At 40.9% G+C, this 20,599-nt stretch overlaps 1 protein-coding gene and 1 long non-coding RNA gene across 2 annotated transcripts in view; one reads left to right on the forward strand and one right to left on the reverse strand.

Moving 5' to 3' along the window:
• The window catches only part of LOC130284092 (caspase-8-like), a 93,237-nt gene that overhangs the window by 43,787 nt on the left and 28,851 nt on the right, over positions 1–20,599 (reverse strand). The window contains exons 4-7 of the mRNA XM_056534091.1: positions 19,613–19,754; positions 11,857–11,907; positions 5,963–6,033; positions 3,182–3,296 (exon numbers count right to left, since the gene is read on the reverse strand). Coding sequence (XP_056390066.1) covers positions 3,182–3,296; positions 5,963–6,033; positions 11,857–11,907; positions 19,613–19,754 — 379 coding nt within the window. The remainder of the gene's footprint in view (positions 1–3,181; positions 3,297–5,962; positions 6,034–11,856; positions 11,908–19,612; positions 19,755–20,599) is intronic.
• LOC130284978 (uncharacterized) lies at positions 3,776–19,848 on the forward strand. The gene is made up of 3 exons (XR_008847205.1): positions 3,776–4,246; positions 16,959–17,031; positions 19,733–19,848. It is a non-coding gene; the product is annotated as an uncharacterized LOC130284978 (long non-coding RNA).

Here is a 20,599-nt window from a genome sequence, read left to right on the forward strand (position 1 = left end):
CTACAGTACGCTTAAAAAAAGTATTTTTGCACAACACCAGCAGTACACAACAGTGCTACAGCACACAGTCGCTGTGTACTAAACCAAAAATTGCACTCTCTTACAGGCTATTAGGAATGGACTGCTGGGTGTGTATTATACCGTCTACAGACTAGTATAACCAGCAGACCATTTGTTGTGGAACAAAGAGGGCAGAAAAATGCGCTACAGTACGTTTAAAAAAGTATTGGAGTAAAACACCAGCTGGTGATTACTTTTACATGGCCTTTCACAGTATCTAGTCCCTTGACAGATTATAAGGTACAAAAGAGTACACTACTTAGATGTACGTATGTGGTTTGCACTTATGAGGGCAGAAAAATGCGCTATAGTACGCTTAAAAAATATATTGGAGTAAAACACCAGACGGTGATTACTTTTGCCTGGCCTTTCACAGTATCTAGGCCCTTGACAGATTAACAGGTACAAAATAGTACTCTACTTAGATGAGAGCAGAAAAATGCGCTACAGTACGCTTAAAAATGTATTGGAGTAAAACACCAGCCGGTGATTATTTTTGCCTGGCCTTTCACAGTATCTAGGCCCTGGGCAGATTAACAGGTACAAAATAGTACACTACTTAGATGAGGGCAGAAAAATGCGCCTCAGTACACCTTAAAAAACTTATTTCTGCACAACACCAGCAGTAAACAACAGTGCTGCAGCATACAGTCACTGTGTACTAAACCCAACATTTCACTCTCTCAAAGACTATTACGAAAGGACTACTGGGTATTATACCGTCTACAGACTAGTATAACCAGCAGACAATTTGTTGTTGAACAAAGACAAAGAGTTGCACCGAAAAAATATTCCTCCATTCTCTGCGTCAGCTTGTTGAAATGTATGAGGCAACACACAGCTCTCTGCCCCTCTCTGTAATACACTGCTGTAGAAAGTGACTGGGAGGTTAATGGCTGCAGTATAAATAATTTTCTGTGAAAAATGTACTGCTCTCTATCCACCAGAACGCTGACGTGACTATGAGGTGAAACGCTGCTGGAAAAAGCTTGTCTGCTTTAACACACAGCACTGTCCTATCTCTCTGCAGTGAAAGGATGAAGTGACTAGCCGGAATATGGCTGCTGATTATATAGGGCTGTGATATCACAGGAGTGACTGGCTGCTGATAGGCTGCAACCTGCATGTGATTCAGGGTTATCCTGCCTACCCTTGTTCCCGCCTTCCCAGAGTTCCTTGCCCTATGTCCTCAAATGTGGATCCACCATTTTAGATGCCCTGGAGCCTGGACCACACTAAAGGGAGTTTAATGAAGCGATTCATGCAATAGAATCGCGGCGATATTCGATTCGCTCATCTCTAAACACTACATAAAACATGGGAAGCATAGTTGGTGTTTCAAAAATTAGACTCCTATCGGTCCACCAACAGTTCAAAACCTTCTGGAAACCTTCCAGGGTGAGTCGATTCTCACAGTGCCTTGTGTTTTAGTTTGGTTCTGCTCCTTTAGCAACTGCTCCCACTAATTGACCATAAATAAAGTTCATGGATACCTTTCCGTCCATTTAATCTATGGATTAAGCATCGCTTCTCCTTTTCCTTTTTATTACTTTGCTCATTTTCTTTGTTGCCATTATTGCACAGTTTTGCTTAAATATATCAATTTACTGAAAAACAATAAAACTTTAAACTGGAAAATAAACAAAAAAAATTTTGCTTTGTGTTGCTATATAATTTTTTTTTTTTTTGCCTACAGAGCTGTGTGAGGGCTTGTTTTTTGTGCCGTGATCTGTAGTGTTTATTTGAACCAACAATCCTGGCACTGTCTATTTTTTTTTTGGGTTTACAATACCCACTGTAGCACTTTATCCTGGATCCATCATTGGATCTGACCTAAGTGAGGGGTCCCTAGTGGACCAGCTTATCTAATCGCTTGGTGCTTTTTATCATAGCAGCCATACATGTATATTTTCTACTATACAACTCTTTTTAGGTCCCCATATTTTATGTTTGCATCTGACTTAATTTAAGGGACAAAATGTGTTGGGACTCGTGGGACAATTCTTTATTTCCATATTTCATATTTGTAGTAATATAGACAACTGGGCAGTCTGGTGGGGGTTAAGGTTGTAGCCCATATGTGCTTGGCCTCCTTCCCCACTATGTTTGTCATCTTAGCCCTGGTAGTACCACACACTGGTTGTGCGTATTTATGCTTCTGTTAATTTTCATAATTGTTTTGTGTTGAGGAAAATTTATTTTATTTGGTATCTAGTTAACATTGTTTTATTTGAGCAAATTTTTTTTCATTTACCAGTTTAATATAGCTCTATGTTGTATCGGCATATTATAATCTGCTGTGATAGCACTCACCGTAGCATACTTGTGTCCGAAATGTCTTGGTATAATGAAGCATTGAGATTTCCTTTCACTGAGAATAAGGACCTAAACGAATCCTTGAAAAACTACTTCTTAGCATTATCCCTTCTCCACCAAACTTTACACTTGGCTCAGTGCAGTCAAGTAGCTGATATTTTCCTGGCATTTTCTAAACCCAGATTCATCAGTCAGCCTTCCAGATAGAGAAGGGTGATTTATTCTCCACTGCTCCTGAGTCTAGTGGCGGTGTGCTTTACACCACTCCATCTCACTCTTGCATTGTATTTGGTGATATCCCATGCAGTGAAATTTCCAGCACTGATTTTAATACTAGATGAGGTTTAGGAAGGAAGATCTAGGAAGGACTAAAATTTATCATAATGATCTCAATGCTTCATTATACCAAGACATTTCGGACACAAGTATGCTACGGTGAGTGCTATCACAGCAGATTACAATATGCCGATACAACATAGAGCTATATTAAACTGGTAAATGAAAATTTGCTCAAATAAAACAATGTTAACTAGATACCAAATAAAATACATTTTCCTCAACACAAAACAATTATGAAAATTAACAGTAGTGGTATCCTACTGCAGTACCAAGCTCTTTACAACAATTCATTTATGAATGTTTGTAAAGGCAGACTGCACTGGTATTTACAGGATTTTAGACACTTATGGTGAGGGGACTGAATGAAAGCCCTGAATTCAAGTGATAAGGGCTGTATAGTAAACCTTTAGTTTATATAATGTGTGTGTTATTTCTTCATATAACGTGGATTAAAATATTATTTTACCTGCATCCTTTTGTGTTCCGTCCCTGTCTTTCATTCCATCAGCTTTGAAATGATGATTATTTACAATAATACACAGACCATGAGGAATTTTGTCCAGCTTGTATTCTTCCAATTTCTGCAACATTAAATATTTATATGTTGTAAAAGTTTTCTTATACCATTTTTTTCTTAAGTATCCCCTATTCCCAGTATAGGGGATAAGTTTTAGATTGAGGGGGGGGTCCGAGCGCTGGGGCCCGACATATGATAAAATCGACATACGATGGCCTCTCAGAGGCCATCGCATGTCGATGTCAGCATCGACATACGATGCTTTTATATGTCGGGGCCATCGCATTAACTGCTATCCGCTTCTGTCGGATAGCAGTTTAAGCATCCCAGACAGGTTCGCTCACCTATCCCCGCTGCTCCGGGTCCACTTCGCGATCCTCCGGCGTCTTCTGCATCTTCTCCAGGGTCCGGGCCTCGCTTTCCGGTGTCGTTATTACGTCACTATGCACGCCGTGTCGGCGCAGCAGCGTAATAACGTCACCAGAAAGCGAGGCCCGGACCCTGCAGAAGATGCGGAAGAAGCTAGAGGATCCCGAAGAAGACACCGGAGCAGCGGGACAGCATCGGGAGCCCCTGGGACAGCATCGGGAGCGATGAGGACGCGGTCCGGAGCGGCGGGGACAGGTGAGTATAACTTCCTATACTTTACATTGCACGGATCCCTCAACATACAATGGATTCGACAAACGATGGGTCGTTTGGAACGAATTACCATCGTATGTTGAGGGACCACTGTATATACATATATATAATGGGAACTTCATTTCTTTTCTATTGACAATCCGCCCCGGGAGGAAGTAAGTAAAAGTAAATAACCCACTCTTTCTTTCCTTGTTCCCGTGTGGCCACTGGGATCACAGAACTCCTGATGACTGGCGCAACTCATCCAATCAGCAGCTGAGGTGGGACATCGTTGTTGCCACTGATTGTATTAGCAGATATGTGACATCACATCACCGAACCCGCAATCGCTTGTCAGTGGGTACCAGAGTCTGGCTGCTGCGCAGGAGCGAGGTATGAGAGGAATCATTTTTTTCACTTAACCCCTTCCAGAGTGAGGGTTACAAAACAAAATTACATTTTGTATACATTTTTATTACATTTTCTTTATTTTTTTATATATATATTTTTTTACTTTTTGCTAGACCCACTAGAAGACTTCGATAGTGATCTGTAGATCACTCATATAATACTCTGTACTTCTACACCACTTTTTTTCCTTTTATTTGAAAGCAAGATGACCAGAAAATAGTAATTCTGGTATAGGCCTTTTTTCTTTCTAGGGCATTCACTGTGTGGGATAAGTAAGGCTGGGTTCACATATATCAGGCATCCGGCATAGTTTCCCTCCGGCATGCACCGGAGGGAAACTGATGCTAGAACTGATCCTATTCATTTGAATGGGACAGTTCACAATCATCCAGCATCCCAATTTTGATGCCGGAGGGCACGCTGGACAGGGGAACGCAGCTTGCTGTGTTCCAATGTCAGATGCCAGAAACAATGGACGCCGGATTCCATACAACTGTTGCGGCATCAGTTGCGGCGAGATTTAGGCTGAATTCACCTATGCCGTATGACAGACATATGTGAACCGAGCTTAACATGATATTTTATAGTTCAGCCTATTGTTTTTTTTCATAAACTGTAGTTCTAACTTTACTGTTTTTACTTTTAGTTTCCATAGGGTATTTTAACAAGCAATGGCGTGCAATCAATCTATATCGTACTACTCCTAATACATCTAAATGTAAAATGTGCTCGGAATACAAAAATGGATGGGGGCCTTCACTAGTCCCCAATTTCCATCTTAATCCATTGTCATCTATAAATCATGTTGTGGGAGGGGGATGATTATGTGACAGAGAGGGCATCTAGGGGGGGTAATGGCTGGAATCAGTGTTATTTCCAATCCTGGATGCTGATTGGGTAACAGATACATCACTAGCCCTTTTTATTTATAGAGTGGGCTCTGCTACTGAGCTTGCTACTTACTCATTTAACATCTTGATGTAAGTTTAAAGGGGTACTCCGCCCCTAGACATCTTATCCCCTATCTAAAGGATAGGGGATAAGATGTCAGATCGCCGCGGTCCCGCTGCTTGGGCCCCCCGGGATCGCCGCTGCCGCACCGCGTTATCATTTCTGCACAGAGCGAGTTCACTCAGCACGTAATGACGGGTAAAACAGGGGCCGGAGCATCGTTAGGTCACGGCTCCGCCCCCTGTGACAGCACGACCCGCCCCCTCAATATGGGTCTATGGGAGGTGGTCACGCCCCTGCCATAGACTTGCATTAAGGGGCGGGCCGTGATGTCACGAGGGGTGGAGCCATGACATCACGCTGCTCCGTCCCCTGTATCGCCCGTCATTACGCACAGTGCGAACTCGCTCTGTGCAGTAATGATAGCGCGGTGCCGTAGCGGAGATCCCGGGGGTCCCCAGCAGCGGGACTGCGGCGATCTGACATCTTATCCCCTATCCTTTGGATAGGGGATAAGATGTTTAGGGGCGGAGTACCCCTTTAAGTATTAAAAAAATAAGGTATTAATATAGTAAATATGGTGGAAATTTGTATTGTATTGTAAAATTGAAAAAATATATATTTTCTTTTCATGAAACAAAGAATAAGACCGCCTAATGATCAGATGATAATTTTTCTTTCAATGCTATAAAGGGATTTATAACAAAAACAAACAAATAAAAAGAAAGCAAAAACTTTTGTTCTTACGTTTTTAACTAAGGGATCATTTTGTACATCAGGTAGGATGCTGCTTACATTTACATCATTGTCAGACTCCTCTACAAGAAAAAAAAATATATATATATAACTAGATTAAAAAAAATGAAATTATATATTCTGCATGCTCTAACAAAAAGCTTTTAGAAAACACATAATACAAATTTCTGTTAACTGTTTTTTGAGACACAAATTAAACATGGCCCCCTTCCTTAAGAGTACCTGTCATGATCTTGACACATTTTTTAAATCCTCCCCATCATAATATTTTTATTATTTTTTAGTTTTCTACCTTAATTTTGTGCTGTATATTCTGCTCAGTCTCATTCAGCATCCCCCAGCAGGCGTGACATCATCTGAAGCCCTGCAGGGGAGAACTTACTACCTTACTCTGCTATCCTGGAGCAGTTCAGTGTGTGATGAGCTGTGGTTGATTGAGACCACACACACCCTCAGCTCTGAACTCTGAAGCCATGTTTACACAGCAGAATTTCCATACCAATTCAGCATTGGAAATATTCAGCTCTGTACACCCTATACACTGTGCTATGCTTAGGTACACCTGCATTTCTGGACTTTTGTCTCTGCCAGGCTACTGCAGGAGACAATCTGCCAGAAAGAATGAAGGCAGAACCAGAAGAAGGACCCCTAATGGCTGGGGGCATAGCTTTAGAGGTAGCAGAGGTAGCAGTCACACTGGGGCCCTGGTGCCTAAGGGGGCCCCAAAGCACATCTGCCCCATTAGAGACCAGTAATATAATTGGAATATGGGGCCCAGTTGCAGATTTTGCATCGGAGCCCAGAATCTACAAGCTACGCCTCTGCTCATGGCCAAACTTTTATGGGTTGATTTAAAACATAAAGTTAAAAAATGTCATTAAGAATATATTAGAGAAGTAATTCAGATAGGCAAATCTATAATACATTCAATTTTATTGATGGACGGGTATCATTTAAATAAGGATGTCAGTCCTGATGGCAGTCCAGGATGACATCATCACTTAACAAATCCCCTCCTGCTATCTCCCAGCTACCTTAGATGTTGCCTATTGTACCTCAATTGTGCAAATCACAGTAGAAAAAAGTAAAAACCCGGATTTTGAGAAAATCAATTTAAAGGGGATATCCAGGTAAAAACTTTTTTTTATATATCAACTGGCTCCGGAAAGTTAAAAAGATTTGTAAATTACTGCTATAAAAAAATCTTAATCCTTTCAGTACTTATGAGCTGATGAAGTTGAGTTGTTCTTTTCTGTCTAAGTTTTCTCTGATGACACGTGTCTCGGGAACCGCCCAGTTTAGAAGAGGTTTGCTATGGGGATTTGCTTCTAAACTGGGCGGTTCCCGAGACACGTGTCATCAGAGAGCACTTAGACAGAAAAGAACAAGTCAACTTCAGAAGCTCATAAGTACTGAAAGGATTAATATTTTTTAATTGAAGTAATTTACAAATCTAAAAAAGAAGAGTACTCAGTCCTCAGCACAACCACTCAAAAAGATTCTACGGTGGATGTGTGATATAACATGGAAAAGAATGAACTTGCAGACTAATATAACAATTTTTAAACTTTTTAAATTTAATAAGCAATATTAATAATAAATATATATATATTCAAAATTAGAAAAATTACAGTCGCAGGGCCCTACGGCTGTACAGTAGTAAAATAGGAATATTGCCAATAAAGCCTCAGAGAGTATTCATAATTACACCACAATGCAACATGAAATAAATGGAGCAAATGGAGCAATAGGTTTAAGTAGATTGTAACAACTATACCATTCTAAATCTATATAGATTTAGATCTGCTGTGCCGATGGAGATCCTGTTAGGGAAGTGCATGTGTCTTTCTTCCCTAACAGGATCTCCATCGGCACAGCCAATCTTTAGCCGAGCTTCCAGTATTACAACACCGAAACAGGTGTTCATCATCTCCCGCACAGAACTTCCAGTTACACTCCTGGGATATTATATCTATTGTCATCTTTGGGACATTTACCCACTGTCTATTTATTTTGTAGGACGGACGCTGACATTTTTCTTATTAGGACAACTATATACACTTTTTTCCATATAGATTTAGAATGGTATAGTTGTTACAATCTACTTAAACCTATTGCTACATTTGCTCTATTCATTCCATGTTGAATTGTGGTGTAATTATGAATATTGTGGTGTAATTATGAATACTCTCTGAGGCTTTATTGGCAATATTCCTATTTTACTACTGTACAGCCATAGGGCCCTGCGGCTGTAATTTTTCTAATTTTGAATATATATTTATTATTAATATTGCTTATTAAATTGTTAATATTGCTTATTCTTTTCCATGTTATATCACACATCCACCGTACAATCTTTTCGAGTGGTTGTGCTGAGGACTGAGTACTACATTTGCTTCACGTATTCTCCACTGGGTGAGAGAATTTCTCAGTTAACCTTCCGCGATAGTCACCGATCTGGTGCAACAATTCCTGCAAAAGAGAGCGCTGGAATATGTTCCAACAAAAGAAAAAAGAACAGGGTTCTACTCTCCAGTGTTTGCGGTACCAAAATCAAGAAAAGACTGGAGACTGGTCATAGACCTATCCCTTCTGAACAAATATTTCATAAAGCGGAAGTTCAAGATGGAGTCCATCAAGTCGGCAGTCTTAGACATCCAGCGGGGAGATTACATGGCATCCCTGGATCTCCAAGATGCATACTTACATATTCCGGTTCATCCCTCTCATCGGAGATTTCTTCGGATAGCAGTGAGATTGCAAGGTCAAGTCCATCACCTTCAGTTCACCTGCATCCCCTTCGGCATAACATCAGCCCCGAGAGTCTTTACCAAAGTGGTAGTAGTGCTAGTGGTGCATCTCAGACTACAAGGCATCCATGTGACACCATAATTGGACGACTGGCTATTCAAGGCCTGGTCGGAAACTTTTCTAGCAGCTCACCTTCAGAAAGCAAGGGAGATTCTCAGGAGTCATGGGTTCCTTGTAAACGAAATCTCACTTGTCTCCTACACGAAAGATTACGTACCTTAGGGTTCGTAATAGACTCCATGCAAATGAAGATCTTTTTGTCAGAAGAGAGAGCTGCCAACATCTGTCAGAGTCTTCAATCTTTTCTAGGTCTCAAGTCATGCACTATTCGTTTTGCCATGAAGATTCTTGGACTCCTAACGTCCTCAATAGAAGCTGTCCCATGGGCAAAGTCTCACATCAGGAAACTTCAGTCGCACGTTCTCTCCCTGTGGGGCAAATCACAACAGGACCTAGAGTCAGTTATTCGACTGCCGAAAGAAGCGGAAGAAGAGCCTGTTGTGGTGGTTGAAACCAACGCGTTTTCACCAAGGGAAGACTCTCCTCCCTCCTCAACCAGTATTCCTCACTACGGATGCATCAAGCTCCGGTTGGGGTGCACATGTGGAGGACAGGTTGGTGCAAAAGTCATGGCCAAAGAGGATCGCAATAAGGTCATTCAACTACAGGGAGTTGAAAGCGATCAGTCTTGCGCTAAGGCATTTCAGGAACACCCTTCTAGGTTGCCATGTTCAAGTCCAGTCAGACAACCTTGCGTCAGTTTACTATGTAAGCAAATAAGGAGGAACGAGGAGCAGAAGCCTGCAGGACCTGTGTGCCAGCATAATGAAATGGTCGGAGAAAAATCTACTCTCAATCTCAGTGGTACACATAAGGTGCTCACAGAATACGATGGCGGACGTGCTGAGCAGGCAAAAGATTTTGCCAGGAGAATGGGGTCTGAACCCAAAGATCTTCGACATAGTGGAGAAATGGGGTCTACCGAGTGTGGATGTATTTGCGACCCAGGAGAGCAAGAAGCTTCCCACATTCTGTTCCCTGTCCCGGGTGGGACATCCTCTAGTGGTGGACGGGATGTCGATGTCTTGGAGAGGGAAATTCATCTATGCCTTTCCTCCGCTTCCATTAATTCCCCGCATGCTCAGAAAGATTCTGGACAAGCAAGTTCGAGCAGCAGTAGTTCTTCCATTCTGGCCGAGGCGGGCATGGTTTCAACTCGTGTGGGAAATATCGAGAGGAGATTGCTTCAAGCTTCCAGTAGTCAGGGATCTACTTCTACAAAAAGGCCTTCTTCATCCAGACCCTGGCAGTCTGAACCTGGCTGCTTGGAACTTGAACGCCAACTCTTGAGCAACCAAGGATTCGACGACAAGGTGATCAGCCCACTCTTAGCCTCCAGGAAACCAGCGACCATGAAGGTATACGCAAGGGTCTGGCGCTTGTATTCAGCCTGGTGTTCAAAGAGAGACTTGGTTCCATTGGAGGTGGCTACTCTGTTACTCTTCCTTCAAGAAGGGTTCGATAAAGGTCTAAAGCTCAACACCCTGAAGGTCCAGGTAACAAGCATTAATGAGCATATGGGGGGCCTGTTTTCAAGTTTGGCAGTGGTGTCAAGATTCTTCAGGGCTCTGAAGAAGCTACGCCCCCCTTACCATCATCCATTATCTCCATGGGATCTTCAACTAGTCCTAAAAAGGTTATGTGGGGAACCATTTGAGCCTATGTAGTCAGCATCATTAAAGTGGCTTTCTTTCAAAACTCTTTCTTTCTTTCTGATAGCAATTACATCAGCTAGAAGAATTGGTGAATTGCAAGCGTTATCCTGCAAAGAACCGTATCTAAGAATATTGCCTAACGCGGTCATATTCAGAACGATGCCAGGATTTCTGCCAAAAGTTCCATTAGCCCAAAATTTTAACCAAGAATTAATACTTCCAGTTCTTGAGGAAGAACAAGAAAATCTTCATCTTTTAGATGTAAGAAGAGCAGTCCTAATGTACCTGGACAGAACAGCACATTTGAGAATGTCAGAAGCCTTCTTCCTCCTCTTTCAATTAACTAAGAAGGGCGGGAAAGCTACCAAAGCTTCTTTGGCTAGGTGGATCAAAGAAACCATCCGCTATTGCTATGAATTAGGTTTGACGTCTCCTCTGGGTCTCAGAGCTCATTCGACACGTTCAATAGAGGCTTCATGGGCAGAAAAGTGCCATGTACTGTTGGAAAAAATTTGCCGTGCAGCGACCTGGGCCTTGCCTACTACATTTGTGAAGCACTATCGGTTAGACATGTCTGCCTCTGAGGGATCGGCCTTCGGTGCGAGTGTAATTCGGGGAGCTAGTATCTAATAATTCCTACCCTTTCTTTTCAGTTTGCATTGCTTTGCAAATCCCATTGTGTGCCGCCGTAGGACAATCAGGAAGGGGGAAATTTGTTCTTACCTGAAATTTCCATTTCCTGGAGTCCGTAAGCGGCACAACTTTATCCCACCCTAATAAATTCCTTATTGCTGCATACCATATGAGTATACTCTGTTCATTGGGGATTATATACTAGTAGGTCAGCTGGGGCCGATCAGCTAATTAATTAATTAATTAATTGGGAGTAACCCATTGTGTGCCACCTACGGACTCCAGGAAATGGAAATTTCAGGTAAGAACAAATTTCCCACATATATACTGCTAATATACTGCTAATATATATATATATATATATATATATATATATATATATATATATATATATATATTATATTATGTGTAACATATATATATATATATATATATATATATATATATATATTTATTTATTTATTTTCCCCAGAATGCTTCTTTTACTCTTTTCACTGAAACTGTGTGGTAAGATAGATCAAAGAGGCTAGAAAAAGCATAGCCAACTTAGGCACAACTATGTAGTCGAGTTGGCATTATGTAATACTCCATTTCCTTGTAGCCAGTACAGACAGCTTTTTCTGGTTGTAACTCTGCTGGGAATTAGAAAATTGAAACCCACTGTGATTGATAAATTGCCAATGTGGCTTCAGATGGGCCATTTTGGGATCATTTGAATATACATACCTTTAATAGCCATTTTCTCAAATTTTGCATCGAAATTTAGGCTTCGATTACCTGCAGTATGAAAGAATTAGAAAAACACTTATATTACATTATCATTCACTTAGAGTTTTATATTATATTAAGAAGATTGATTGTACTAATCCCATTAGTAATAATAACACCCCATTTGTATAGCCTTTAAAGTGTAACTGTCATGACATTTTATCCACTTATTCTAATAGCAGTATGTCAAAGGTGTTTACAATAGAAATTCAGCCATTCCTTTGGCTGCTTTAACCCCTTAAGCACCAGGCCATTTTACACCTTAGGACCAGAGCGTTTTTTGTACATCTGACCACTGTCACTTTAAACATTAATAACTCTGGAATGCTTTTAGTTATCAATCTGATTCCAAGATTGTTTTTTCGTGACATATTCTACTTTAACATAGTGGTAAAATTTTGGGGTAACTTGCATCCTTTCTTGGTGAAAAATCCCAAAATTTGATGAAAAATTTGAAAATTTAGCATTTTTCTAACTTTGAAGCTTTCTGCTTGTAAGGAAAATGGATATTCAAAATATTTTTTTTATTCACATTTCCAATATGTATACTTTATGTTTTCATCATAAAATTGACGAGTTTTTACTTTTGGAAGACACCAGTGGGCTTCAAAGTTCAGCAGCAATTTTCCAATTTTTCACAAAATTTTGAACCTCGCTTTTTTTCAGAGACCAGTTCAGGTTTGAAGTGGATTTGAAGGGTCTTCCCATTAGAAATACCCCACAAATGACCCCATTATAAAAACTACACCCCCCAAAGTATTCAAAATGACAATCAGTAAGTGTTTTAACCCTTTAGGTGTTTCACAGGAATAGCAGCAAAGTGAAGGAGAAAATTCACAATCTTTATTTTTTACACTCGCATGTTCTTGTAAACCCAATTTTTGAATTTTTACAAGAGGTAAAAGGAGAAAATGTATACTTATATTTGTAGCCCAATTTCTCTCGAGTAAGCACATACCTCATATGTCTATGTAAAGTGTTCGGCGGGCGCAGTAGAGGGCTCAGAAGCGAAGGAGCGACATGGGGATTTTGGAGAGTACGTTTTTCTGAAATGGTTTTTGGGGGGCATGTTGCATTTAGGAAGCCCCTATGGTGCCAGAACAGCAACAAATACCCACATGGCATACCATTTTGGAAACTAGACCCCTTGAGGAACGTAACAAGGAATAAAGTGAGCCTTAATACCCCACACGGGTTTCACGACTTTTGCATATGTAAAAAAAATATATATTTTTTTCACAAAAATGTGTTTCCCCCCAAATTTCACATTTTTGCAAGGGTTAATAGCAGAGAATACCCCCCAAAATTTGTAACCCCATCTCTTCTGAGTATGGAGGTACCCCATAAGTGGACCTGAAGTGCACTACAGGTGAACTACAATGCTCAGAAGAGGAGGAGCACCATTGAGCTTTTGGAAAGAGAATTCGTTTGGAATGGTAGTCAGGGGCCATGTGCATTTACAAAGCCCCCCGTGGTGCCAGAACAGTGGACCCCCCACATGTGACCCCATTTTGGAAACTACACCCCTCACAGAATTTAAAAAGTGGTGCAGTGAGCATTTACACCCCACTGGCGTTTGACAGATCTTTGGAACAGTGGCCTGTGCAAATGGAAAATTAAATTTTTCATTTTCACGGATCACTGTTCCAAAAATCTGTCAGACACCTGTGGGGCGTAAATTCTCACTGTACCCCTTATTACATTACATGAGGGGTGTAGTTTCCAAAATGGGGTCGCATATGGGGGGGTCCATTGTTCTGGTACCATGGGGGCTTTGTAAACACAAGTGGCCTTCAATTCCAGACAAATTTTCTCTTCAAAATCCCAATGGCGCTCCTTCTCTTCTGAGCATTGTAGTGCACCCATAGAGCACTTTACATCCACATATGGGGTATGCTCTTACTCAGAAGAAATGGGGTTACAAATTTTGGGGGGCTTTTTTTTATTTTCCCTTGTGAAAATGAAAAATTTAGGGTGACACCAGCATTTTAGTGAAAAAAAATTTTTTTTTTCATTTTCCCATCCAACTTTAATGAAAATTTGTCAAACACCTGTGGGGTGTTCAGGCTCACTATACCCCTTGTTACTTTCCGTGAGGGGTGTCGTTTCCAAAATGGAGTCACATGGGGGCATTTATTTTTGGGGGTTTATGTCAGAACCGCTGTAAAATCAGCCACCCCTGTGCAAATCACCAATTTAGGCCTCAAATGTACATGGTGCGCTCTCACTCCTGAGCCTTGTTGTGCGTCAGCAGAGCATTTTACGCCCACATATGGGGTATCTCCGTACTCAGGAGAAATTGCGTTACAAATTTTGGGGGTCTTTTTTTCCTTTTACCTCCCGTGAAAATAAAAAGTAAAGGACAACACCAGCATGTTAGTGTAAAAAAAAATTTTTTTTTTACACTAACAGGCTGGTGTAGACCCAAACTTTTCTTTTTCATAAGGGGTAAAAGGAAAAAAAGCCCCCAAAATTTGTAGTGCAATTTCTCCCGAGTACGGAGATACCCCATATGTGGCACTAAACTGTTTCCTTGAAATACGACAGGGCTCTGAAGTGAGTGAGCGCCATGCGCATTTGAGGACTAAATTAGGGATTGCACAGGGGTGGACATAGGGGTATTCTACGCCAGTGATTCCCAAACAGGGTGCCTCCAGCTGTTGCTAAACTCCCAGCATGACTGGACAGTTAGTGGCTGTCCGGAAATGCTGGGAGTTGTTGTTTTGCAACAGCTGGAGGCTCTGTTTTGGAAACACTGCCGTACAATAAGTTTTTTATTTTTTATTAGGGGGACAGTGTAAGGGGGTGTATATGTAGTGTTTTACTCTTTATTATGTGTAAGTGTAGTGTTTTTAGGGTACGTTCACACTGGCGGGTTTACAGTGAATTTACCGCTAGGAGTTTGCGCTGCGGTGAAAAATTTGCCACAGCTCATACTTGAAGCAGAAAACTTACTGTAAACCCGCCAGTGTGAATGTACCCTGTACGTTCACATGGGGGGGCAAACCTCCAGCTGTTTCAAAACTACAACTCCCAGCATGTACTGACAGACCGTGCATGCTGGAAGTTGTACTTTTGCAACAGCTGGAGGCACACTGGTTGGAAAACCTTCAGTTAGGTTCTGTTACCTAACTCAGTATTTTCCAATCAGTGTGCCTCCAGCTGTTGCAAAACTTCAACTCCCAGCATGTACTGATCGCCGAAAGGCATGCTGGGAGATGTAGTTATGCAACAGCTGGAGGGATCGCAACTACAACTCCCAGCATGCAGAGACAGCTGTTTGCTGTTTAGGCTTGCTGGGAGTTGCAGTTTTGCAACATTTGGAGAGCTATAGTTTAGAGACCACTGCACAGTGGTCTCCAAACTGTGGACCTCCAGATGTTGCAAAACTACAAATCCCAGCATGCCCAGACAGCAAACTGCTGTCTGGGCATGCTGGGAGTTGTAGTTTTGCAAGATCTGGAGGTGCACAGTATAGAGATCACTTTGCAGTGGTCTCAAACTGTAGACCTCCAGCTGTTGCAAAACTGCAACTCCCAGCAAGCCTAAACAGCTCTCTGGGCATGCTGGGAGTTGTAGTTTTGCAACATCTGGAGGGTTACAGTTTAGAGACCACTATAGTGGTCTCAGACTGTAGCCCTCCAGATGTTGCTAAGTAACTCACCGGCTTCCGTTGGATCCAGGGAGCTGCGTCGCGGTCCTCTTCTTCCGCCGATCGTCGCCCGCTGCCGCCGCTGATCGTCGCCCGCTGCCGTCGCCGATGGGTAAGTGGATCCTCCCTATTGTGGGTGGGCAGGACGGGGAAACCGAAAGTAAACCCCTCCGCCCCCGATCTGCTATTGGTGGTCGCGTCTAGACCACCAATAGCAGAGATAGGAGGGGTGGCAACCCTGCCACCTCACTTCTATCACTACAGGGGGATCGTGGGTGTCTAGGACACCCGCGATCCCCCTTCTATTCCGGGTCACCGGGTCACCATAGACCCGTATGACCCGGAATCGGCGCAAATCGCAAGTGTGAATTCACTTGCGATTTGCGCCGATCGCCGACATGGGGGGTCTAATGACCCCCCTGGGCATTTGCGTGGGGTGCCTGCTGATAGATATCAGCAGTCACCCCAGCCCGATCCCCGCCCGGCGCGCGGCGGGGACCGAAATTCCCACGGGCGTACAGGTACGCCCTTGGTCCTTAAGTACCAGGGAGCAAAGGCGTACCTGTACGCCCTTGGTCCTTAAGGGGTTAAAGAACTGTGATCATGCTAAAAATCACTTTTATGTAGAGTCAAAAACTGTCCAGATAGGCGTGGCCAGGGGTTCGCAATGGCTATCTTCTTTACATCAGTGCTCGGACCACTGTGTGATTGACACATAGGTCCTGATTGTTTGCACCTTCACTGTGTCCTACATGCCCGCGGTAAGTTCTCTGAGCAAGCACTTGCTCCCGATACCTCCCAACTCAGCATGCCTGCATAATGCTACCATTGAGCAGGATGCTGAGCCAGGAGACATTAGGAGTGAATGATCGCAGAGGGAACTCACTCATAAAACTTGCTGTGGGCATGTAGGACAGGGTAAGTAAGGGCCCAAGCGCTAAGGACCTGTGTTTGAATCACACAGTGGTCCCAGCACTCATTTAAAGCAGCCAAAGGTATGGCTAAATTACTATTGTAAACACTTTTGACATACTGATATGAGGATAAGGGGGTAAAATGTCATGACAGTTGTGCTTTAACATATTTTGCAGCACTTTATATACAAAACATATCAGAGACCACTGGATGGGTCAAGAAAAGTCAAAGACAACACTAGTTGTAGTCAAAGAAATCTGCTGTAGAAAACTTAGAGGATCCACCCATGTGAATGCACCTGTAGGCAATAGTCTCACTAGTTTAACAGATTACAATAGTTTATACCTTGGTGTGTGCTTTCTTGCTATATTAACAGGAATGTGTCACCTATATTCATTCCTGATTTGCAAAATTTCCATTTTTTTGTACATTGTTTAGGGGGCTGCCATCTTGCCTGAGCTGTTTTCACAGCATTTAATGATGTGCTTTACAGCAGGGCCCATGGACATAGACAACAATGGACAGGACCTTTCAGATGACTTGGAAGTTGCCTTCAAGCTATCTCTGTGAGCTTTTTTAGAGGTTTTTCTACAAGGAGGGGAGGGGAGCTCTTCTGTAAATGATGGGGATCAAGTGTTATCTCTCCTTTGATTTGACATTCCTTTTATGCTCTAAGAAGAAATGCATTACTGTGAAATTATCTGTGCAGGATAAGAAGTCTCTGCTTAGATTTAGTCTTGGTGGCGAGAATGGTAACTGCAATATTTCGTGATTATTTTAAAGTATAAATAGTAAAATGTAAAATTTGATAAAACATCATCAACAATTCTTTGAAAATATGGTTAACATTCCCATTACAGTTTTGTTGCACTTAGACCCTTAGCAAAATATTTACCAAGAGTATTACTAAATATACATTAAATGGAATAGAATTGGTGATAACAGAACAAGAGAGACTTGGGCATACCCATTACATGAATGCTAGCAGCTGTTTTCATTGTCAAGCAGCGGCAGAAAACAAAAACAAATGAGATTTTAGAAGTGAAATCTAGAAATCTAAATGTAATATTGCTTCTATTATAGTCTCCTTGTAAGACTACATCTTAAATATAGCGCTCGGTTTTGGGCTTCACAGCTGGAGAGGGTTAGAAGGTGGGTGTCTAGAGTTTTTATTTTTTTTTAATAATGCTTTTGTGGTGATATTATTAACATATAGTTTCATGCTGCCTAACCCACAGACTGACATTGGTTTATGCTGTCCATGGTTTGAGTAGCATAAAACTAGTGATGGGTTCCCTTTAATATACTGTATGTAGGACTAAGAAGGAAAGGGGAAGTCATAATAGGGACCAAGAAATAGAGGGGAGCCATGTTGGGGGCCATGAATGAGAGAGGGCAATAATGTAGGAACAAGGATTAAGATATACCCATAGTGTGGATTAGGAATGAGATAGGAAGCCATGTTGTGGATCAGTAATAAATGTAAAAAACCATGTTGTAAACTACAAATGAGATGAGGAGCCATGCTAGGAACTAAGAATTAGACTGGGAGCAATGCTGGGACTATGAATAAAATGTCAAGCCATGAATGGATCCAGAAACAAGATGGGGAGCCATGCTGGGAACCAGGATAAGATGGGGAGCTATGTTTGAGGGTGAAGGATGAGAGGTGAGCTATGCTGTGGATAGGTAATGAGTTAGGAAGCCATGCTGGGACCAAAAATGAGATTGGCGAGCCATTCTGCAGGCCAAAGGTATATTGGCTGCAGTTCCTGATAAATAGTTAGTCACAGGTTACCTGACAGATCGCGTGGCCATCCAACACCACCACATTATATTTGCTGGGTGTTTATTGGTTTCTATGGCATCCGGAGGCCTTCACTAGGCTTCTGTGCGTGCCACAGGTTGATCTACTAATAGAATTTGCCTCAGGCAGACTCTACAAGCAGGTCTCACTGATCATTGCTACATAAAAGCATAGCATAGATCAGTAGAAGCACACCAAACACTGCTTCTAAAAGCCATCCATGTGTAAAAAATAAATAAATAAATGTGTTTTTGTTAATTAATCTAAAAATTACCCCCCTCCCCCCCCCCCCCCCAAAAAAAAATGAAAATCACTCCCTTTTTTTTTACTAAAGATAAATAAATAAATAAAAATAAACATGTTGTATTGCTGCATGTGTGAGGCCGAATCTATTTAAATGTAACATTATTGATCCTGTACAGTAAATGGCAGAAAAAAATGATAATAATATGCTAATTTTTGGGGACATCATATGCAAGAAATAAGTTATAAAAAGAGATCCATATCAATCAACATGTTAAAAATAAAACCTAAAGATTGTGGCGCAAAAAAATAAGCCTTTAAACAGCCCCATAGGCAGAAATATAAAAAAAAGTTAGTTAAGTTTCTACTCAGGTAGAATTTTTTTTTTTAAATCAACTGGTTTAACAGATTTGTAAATTACTTCTATTAAAAAAATCTTAATCCTTCCAGTACTTATCATCTGCTGTATGCGCCATAGGAAGTTGTGAAGTTTTCAGTCTGACCACAGTGATTTACAAAAGTAATTTACAAATCTGTTTAACTTTCTAGCACCAGTTCATATGGAAAAAAAAAATTCCACCGGATTACACCTTTAAGCATATTTAGTGTTAAAAAAAGTTTAACTAAACAGTAAAATAATACAAAACAATTCAAATTAGCATTCTGTATACATTTCATTTTACAATTACATGTACATACAAATGTTGGAATGTCAAGTAATTGTTTTAAGTTTTAATATATCTTAAATATAATGAATGTTATATATTAATAAAAATATTTTTAATAGTATAATATGTCTGATATATTAGTAGAATATTGTTTAGACTAAAATATATGTTGTATCTAGTGCCAATGCATTTGTGTGTGTGTGTTTTTATTATTGTTCATTCGTAATAATACAATAAAGTCAAATAGGTATTAAAAGGCCAATACACTACTAGTTTTTCAGTGTTAACGCAAGCTTGTCATGTTAAAGCAGGGCCATCAGTTTATGCTGTATATTCACACTGACAGGTTAGCTTTAATCATGATTTTCACGAACATTATATACACTAAAATCTTGCATTGTTACATTTATGTACATAGATTTTACATACGTTGTTCTTTTTCAAACTTCTTTATTTTTTTAGAGAGATCTGGTCGCCCAATGTTCACCAAATATGAATTTAGTATTTGCAGATTATCTTCACTTAGTTTCTCTTGTTTCTCCATTTCAGAAAGAACCACCAACATGCATTTCTTTGTAACATAAGAAATGAAAGAACAGAAATGTGCAACAATTAGTTCATGAATATGTAAAGAATATGACCTGTGAACATTATTGTTAACTGAGGAGTGAGTAGCCTCAGACATTCTTATACCATATGAAGAAACTTCTATGCTTATTCTTCTGACAGCTATCTCTCACTGTAAAGTCCAGTGGGCAATATTAAAGGGGTACTCCATAGGAAAACAACAATTTCAAATTAACTGGTTACAAAATTATAAAGATTTGAAAATTACTTATATTTAAAAATATTAATCCTTTCAGTACTTATCTTACAGTACTTATCTTACAGTACTTCAGTACTTAGCTGCTGTATGCTCCAGAGAAAGTTGTGTAGTTCTTTCCATTCTGACCACAGTCTGACCACAAACTGTCCAGAGCAGGAGCAAATCCTCATAGCAAACCTCTCCCACTCTGGACAGTTCCTGACACAGACAGAGGTGTCAGCAGAGAGCACTGTGGTTAGACTGGAAAGAACTACACAACTTCCTCTGGAGCATACAACAGCTGATAAGTACTGTAAGACTTTTAAATAGAAGTCATTCACAAATCTGTATAACTATCCGGCACTCGTTGATTTGAAAACAGTTTCTTTCCTTCCGGAGTACCCCTTTAAAGGGTACCTTTCATCAAAAACATTTTGATATGTTAGAGCTGATTGTATATAGAACAACTTTGTAATTGGATTTAATTAAAAAATTTTTAAAAAAGCTTCCTTTTAAGTGTATTTTCATTTAAAAAATGTGAACACTAGGGTTCTCCCTAGGAGTCCCTGGCCGCAAGCTTTTTCATTGATTTCAGACAGACTCACGGTGGC

Source organism: Hyla sarda, chromosome 8 (genome assembly GCF_029499605.1).
Source record: "Hyla sarda isolate aHylSar1 chromosome 8, aHylSar1.hap1, whole genome shotgun sequence".
NCBI classification, from domain to species: Eukaryota; Metazoa; Chordata; class Amphibia; order Anura; family Hylidae; genus Hyla; species Hyla sarda.